General features: G+C 47.2%; 1 protein-coding gene across 8 annotated transcripts in view; it reads left to right on the plus strand.

Moving 5' to 3' along the window:
* The window catches only part of INCENP (inner centromere protein), a 37,120-nt gene extending 30,707 nt beyond the window's left edge, over positions 1 to 6,413 (plus strand). For all 8 annotated transcript variants that reach the window (XM_077321204.1, XM_077321208.1, XM_077321206.1 and 5 more), the window contains exons 17-18: positions 636 to 786; positions 5,413 to 6,413. In XM_077321204.1, the coding sequence (XP_077177319.1) occupies positions 636 to 786; positions 5,413 to 5,630 (369 nt within the window). In that variant the 3' untranslated portion in view covers positions 5,631 to 6,413. The remainder of the gene's footprint in view (positions 1 to 635; positions 787 to 5,412) is intronic.
* The last annotated feature ends 247 nt before the right edge of the window (positions 6,414 to 6,660 follow it).

Raw genomic sequence — 6,660 nt, forward strand, 5'->3', positions numbered from 1 at the left:
CCCAATGTGGGCTGCACAGCAATTCAGACAATGAAAATGGGGTTGCACTTACCTGTAACCATTGTAAATTGAGGTCTTGTGTGCAGACGCACATTCCCTCCCTCATCCCTGCTATGAGCCTTGTCTTGCATCTTGGCTGTGATGTTCCGGGCTAGGCTCGCGGCGGTGGTTCGGAATTAAGGGACGAGGGGCCCTCTGTCTAGGTCACATGTGCATTCTGGTGGGAAGCCACACGCAAGCGCACCATGTCGGTCCGGTAATGCCCCGTATAGGGCTAGAGCTAGAAAAGACTTCAGTGGCCAGCCTGCACACGTTTGCAGTCCCAATATGTGTCTGTACAAAGACCTCAATGAACAACAATTACAGGTAAGTGCAACCCCATTTTATCATTGATGAAGGAAGTTATCTTGCTGTATTGTTTGAATGATAACTCATTCCTTTTTGACAGAAGAAAAGTTGACAAAGCAGTTCATGCCTAAAAGTCTGCCTTGGGATTGTGGTTGTATCCTGTCCATTCTTCTAGGAATTCAGGGTGGTATCTGTCATGCCGTCTAACCATTCTTCTCCATTGGAAATTCAATTTCTTGCAACAATTTATGCACTAGCTATAACTTCCCTCTTACAATTCTTTCCAGAACTCGCCTTCCTGCAACTCATACCCAATGACACCACAGGGCCCCAAACAACCCAAGTTTGAAATTAATAATTATGGGATGGATCTGAATAGTGATGATTCCACAGATGATGAGAGCCAGCCCAAGAAGCCCATCCCTACTTGGGCTACTGGTATGTCTGCATCCATTTGTGCCCTTTTTCTGCTCTTAACTATGCTTACTTGGATAAAAAAACGGAGTTCAGTGAAACATGACTTCTTGTAGTGCGGTTAAGGTTACCACCTTGTTGAGTTAAAGTAGCATGATTCAGACTCAACAATATGTCCAGAGTTTTAATATTATAATGTAATGTTTATTATCTAGTGTGTTATCAATCTGTCAGTAGTGTTGCCATGGGAGGGGAGGGGGTAAAGGAAGGTAGGGCTACGGATGAGATGTCTTTTCCTGTGCAGGATTTAGCCTTGGAGCAGTCAAAGGCTTTAAGGGGTTTCCACCACTCTGATTCTAGGGCTGTACTGGAGAGGGCCCAGAGCACCATCCCTGCCCTGCAGGCCAGTCTTTTTTTGGTCAGGGCATTTCCTCATGCCCAGCTAAATCTGAGGCATGAGGGTCCCAGGCAGATAAACAGTTTTTAATATGAGTGTTTAATTATTTATTTATTTATATTTTAATACTGCCCTTCCCTACGGCTCTGAGTGGTTTACATAAAACATTTTTGAACATTCACATAGAACACTATCAAAATCAACGTAACAGTATAACAATAACAACAAAATATCAACTGGAACAATTAGAACGGCACTTCAACAATAACTTAACAATCCCTCAGTAGGTTCGGTCCCTCAGTCTAGGGAGCACCTGTAGGTGTTATGGCTCAGTCGGCCCCACCAAATGCCTGGTGGAAGAGCTCCTTTTTGCAGTCCCTGCGGAATTGAGGAAGTTCCGGCAGGGCCCTGATCTCTTCGGGGAGCTCATTCCACCAGGTGGGGGCCAGGACCGAGAAGGCTCTGGCCCTTGTTGAGGCCCGACGTGCCTCTTTAGGGCCAGGGATCCGTAGCCAGTTGGAGGTGGCGGAGCGTAGAGCTCTTCTGGAGGTATTAGCAGGGAGGCGGTCTCTCAGATACACTGGGCCCAGACCGCGTATGGCCTTAAAGGTGATTACCAAAACCTTAAGCTTAATCCGGAATTCTCAACTGGGAGCCAACCAAGTTCTTGAAGTACTGGCCAGATATGTGATCTCCATGATGTCTTAGTGAGAATCCTGGCCGCGGCATTCTGCACCAGTTGTAGTTTCCGGATCAAGGATAAGGGTAGGCCTGTGTAGAGCGAGTTGCAGAAGTCCAGTCTGTAGGTGACCATCGTATGGATCACTGTGGCTAGGTGCTCTGGTTCAAGGTAGGGCGCTGGTAGTTTGGCTTGGCGGAGGTGGTAAAATGCCAGCCGTGCTACCTTCGTGACCTGGGCTTCCATTGTAAGGGAAGCATCCAGGAGCACGCACAGGTTCCCGGCGGAGTGAGTTGCTAGGACCTGCACACCATCCAGGATGGGCAGGCGCGCTTCCTCCTATGGCCCCTTCCTACCCAAACACAGGACATCCGTCTTTGCAGGATTGAGCTTCAGACGACTCTGCTTGATCCATTTTGTCACTGCTTCCAGGCATCTGGCTAAAGTTTCTGGGGGGAAATCAGGGCAGTCATCCATCAGGAGGAAGAGTTGGGTGTCATCTACGTATTGGTGGCAACCCAGCCCAAACCTCCGCATCAGCTGAGCAAGAGGGCGCATGAAGATATTAAATAGGATAGGAGAGAGGACTGCTCCTTGTGGGACTCCACATGTGAGCTGGTGACGCCTAGATACTCTCTCTCCTATTGCTACCCTCTGTCTGTGACCCTGGAGGAAGGAGATCAGCCATTTGAGGGCTGTCCCCCGTATCCCAGCGTCGGCAAGGCGGTGAACAGGAGAATTCCTGGAGGGATTAAAAGAGGCAGTGGTACGCCCGTTGCTCAAAAAACCATCCTTGGCTCCGCAGGAGCCTGACAACTACTGCCCCATCTCGCATCTGGCGTTTCTGGGGAAGTTGGTTGAAAGGGCTGCTGCGGGCCAAATATCAGCATTCCTGGAAGAAACTTCAGCCCTTGATCCATTTCAGTCGGGCTTCCGGCCTGGCCATGGGGTGGAGACAGCACTAGTCGCCCTGACGGATGACCTCCGCCGCCAACTGGACCGAGGCGGGTCAGCGCTGCTGATACTATTAGACCTGTCGGCAGCGTTTGACACAGTCGATCATGAACTCCTACTCACCGCCTTGCCGACGCTGGGATACGGGGGACAGCCCTCAAATGGCTGATCTCCTTCCTCCAGGGTCATGGACAGAGGGTAGCAATAGGAGAGAGAGTATCTAGCCATCACCAGCTCACATGTGGAGTCCCACAAGGAGCAATCCTCTCTCCTATTGGAGTCCCACAAGGAGCAGTCCTCTCTCCCTGTTGAAAGGGAGAGGTTGATTATTTCCCGGAGGGCAGCTCCTATTCTTAGGTCTGTTGTTTTTAGGAGCCACAATGGACATGGGTCTAGAGGGCAAGTGGTTGGCCTCGTTTTTGCTAGCATCCTGTCCACTTCATCTAATGGGAGTCATCTGAAGTAACTCATTGTTCTCTCCAAAGACGGCCAATTAGCCTCCAGTTCACTTTCTGTGGAGGGAGGTCATGGCGGAGAGTCGAGATTTTGTCTGCGAAGTGACTCGCAAATGCCTCACAGCTAATGTCCAATTGGCTATTGTTTTGGCGCCCTTCATCAAGGGTGGTGAGAGATCGAACTACCCTAAATAGTTGTGCTGGGCGTGAGTGCGCAGACACGATGCTAGTAGTGTAAAAGTTGCGTTTCACTGACTTCACCACCATCTCCTAAGCTCTTAACTGCGTTCTATAAGATGCTCTTGATTCTTCGTCGTGAGTCTTCCTCCAGACTCACTCTAGTCGTCTCAGTTCCCGTTTCTTCTCGCGGAGCTCCTCTGTGTACCATGAGGCCCGCTTGAGACGGGGACGGAGAGGACGTCTGGGAGCTATCTCATCAATGGCGGCCAGCAATCTTTCGTGCCAGTCGCTGACCAGTCCATCTAGAAAAGTGTCAGGAGGCATTGGGTCCCGCAGAGCATTCAGGAATCCAATCAGATCCATAAGTCTCCGTGGGCGAGCTGAAATTTGCTCAACACCCAAGTGAGGGGGAGGTGGCAGCCTAAGCCGAGTCTTCAGGGTATAGTGGTCCGACCATGGCACGGCAGTAATTGTAACCGGATCCACGCTTAGCCCTGCACCGAAAATCAGATCCAGGGTGTGACCTGCCTGGTAGGTAAGGCCAACAACAAATTGTGAGAGCCCTAGTGTCGCCATGGCCGACACCAGGTCCAGCCCATTGCCAGAGGGTGGCAATTCCGCATGGACATTAAAGTCCCCCAGGATTAATAGTTTAGGAGACTATAATGTCCAGGTGGCCGCCACCTCCAGCAGGGCTGGCAGAGCATCTGGAGGTGCGTTGGGCACGCGATACACCAGCCAGATGGCCACACTCTCGGTTGTACCCCACCTGAGGCCAATACATTCAATTCCTGGAATTTTCGGCGCAGAGAGAGCCCTGAAGGAGATGTTGTCATGGATCACGATTGCCACACCCCCTCCCCGCCCCACAGTACGTGAACCCAGCCGGGGTTAGCTCTTTAAGGGCAACTGTTTCGCCATTTGTCAGGCACACCAGGTCTACCCCCCTGCTCTGCGAAATACTCTTGCAGGGTGGAGGCTTTGTTGTTGATGGACCTGGCGTTGCACAGCATCAGTGTCGGAGGTGGGTTGTTCACCTTTGCCTCCACCCTAGTGGCCCAAGAGATGGGGCGGAGGTTAGAAGGAGTTTGAGCATGGTCATTTCTCAAACCCTCCTCCCACCAGCCTCCTTGTCCAGCCTCCTCCCACCGCTGTCCCTGCCTCTTCCCCTTATTATTGGAATCCCTGACTCACTTGGGTCCCCCGTTGTTTTTACTGTGCCCTTATTTGGGCTCGATGATTGAGAGGTGTTCATGTCTGATGTTGTGTTCCTCCTTGGGTTGTCAACTGCTTAACAAGAGAACAATTAACAAGAGAACAATTGCAAAATGGGGAGGAATTAATACAAGTACACCAAATGGCAAATCTCTCACAGAAAGAAGCTGACTAGAAAACAAAGCTCCCTAATGGAGCTCCCTTCCATAGTTCCCATTCGTGTTAACAACTAGTCCTAGAAGGTCAGATTCCCCCCACCATGAGGTTGACGGATCAACTCCATCTAAAAGCAGCCTCACTGCTGCTTAGCCCACCCCCCTCCGCCCCCAGTGCAGAGCCTTGTATGCTCTCCTCTTTGAGTTCTTCCTCATCAGTGGTGGGTTTCTGCTTTTCCTCATTTTTTCCTAGTGCTTAGGAATTGTAGATTTATTGGAAAATTTAATCAAAGGCTCTGAGGTATTTGTGGAGAGGCTTCCTTGAGGCTCACAGGGGCTGCTCATTCTTCAGCCTTAGACCTAGAATCATTAAAGTTGCATTTGCTCACTTGATACTACATATGTGGATATATAAGTTAATTAGCCTTCAGTTGTACTTGTGGGACCTGTATTGAACTGCAAATGTACATAAAACTGCGTTGGGTGACTGAGGAGTTACCCATGCTTCTTTTTTGTTTCCTTCCATATGCTTTTAAGAACAGTGAGATTGGCCTGTTGATTTTTTTTTTGATAGTCCAGTCACAAATCTTTTGTGCCTTTTTTTTTTCCCTTTAGGAAATCAACTAACAGAGGCTATCATTCACCAGTATTATAACCCTTGTGATACTGATGCATTCTTTGGAATTATTAAAAGTCCCAAACTGGAAGAAATCTTCTATAAGAGCAAGCCACGTTACCAGAAGCGTACTAGTTCTGCAGTATGGAATTCACCACCATTCCCAAATGGCAAATCTATGGCAGGGCAATCATGGGAGGATTTAAAGAGGTGCTAAAGGCTTCTTGAGATTCACTGTAGTCATTTTGTGGATGGGAATATATTACTTTTAAACATAGGAACTTTACTTTTGACAGTAATAAACATTTCTGATCTATGGGAGTGTTTAATGCAATGTCTTTTTATTTATATTTATATTGTATGCGTTTTCTCCAAGAACCTGCTCTGTACGGCTCCTAATTAGGTGAAGTCCTTATGTTTGAAATGTACACCCAGGTGGCTATATGTTGTTGTTGAGTTCTTTGTGGGTGGCCTGCTTTTGCTGGTTTAGGATAGACACAAGTCCAGCAGTGTTATTGTTAAACAATGATATTAGGTACATTCTACTGTTATATGTACCTTAGTGATCTGCCATTACATTAATGCTTCACCACTTGCAGTACAGTGCAGAATTGGATCAGACTGTTAATACAAATTGCTGATGCTCTATATAATTTTCTTAAGGAAACATTGTGTGCCCAGAATCACTGGTTGATTATTTGACTAGGTGTGCTGTGTTGTGTCTGTCTTCTGTACAAAAGCTTTGCACATTATTTAATACTACTTGTACAACCTGAAGGGGGAAGGGGGAGGACAGACTTTCATTTCCTTATCAATTTTTAGAAGCAAATGTTCTGCAGTTTTAAACCAGTTAAACCTTATCACTTCTGTCATAACTCTATATCCTTTATTTTGTGGTATTTTTTTAAGTGTGATCATACTTGAAGTGTGTGATCAATGCATGTAAAGAATTTAATAGCTGAGTAGTTAACACATTAAATTTTCTTTCTTTTTTTGATAAGGCTGCATCTCTTTCCAACATCTCTTGTTGAATCTTCATCTAGTGGTATAGTTACACTTGGACCACTTCCACAAATATCCAATATAAATTGACTTTGACATAGTACCCAGCAATTCCTTGGCATTCTACTCAGCATGCTTGCCATATAATACAAAAATGGGAGGCTATTACAAAGTATAAACAAGAAAGGAAAATTGTTATCACATGTATCACTAGAGCCATTTTTTTCTTCATAGGATGTTGAATA

Source organism: Paroedura picta, chromosome 2 (genome assembly GCF_049243985.1).
Source record: "Paroedura picta isolate Pp20150507F chromosome 2, Ppicta_v3.0, whole genome shotgun sequence".
Classification (NCBI taxonomy): Eukaryota; Metazoa; Chordata; class Lepidosauria; order Squamata; family Gekkonidae; genus Paroedura; species Paroedura picta.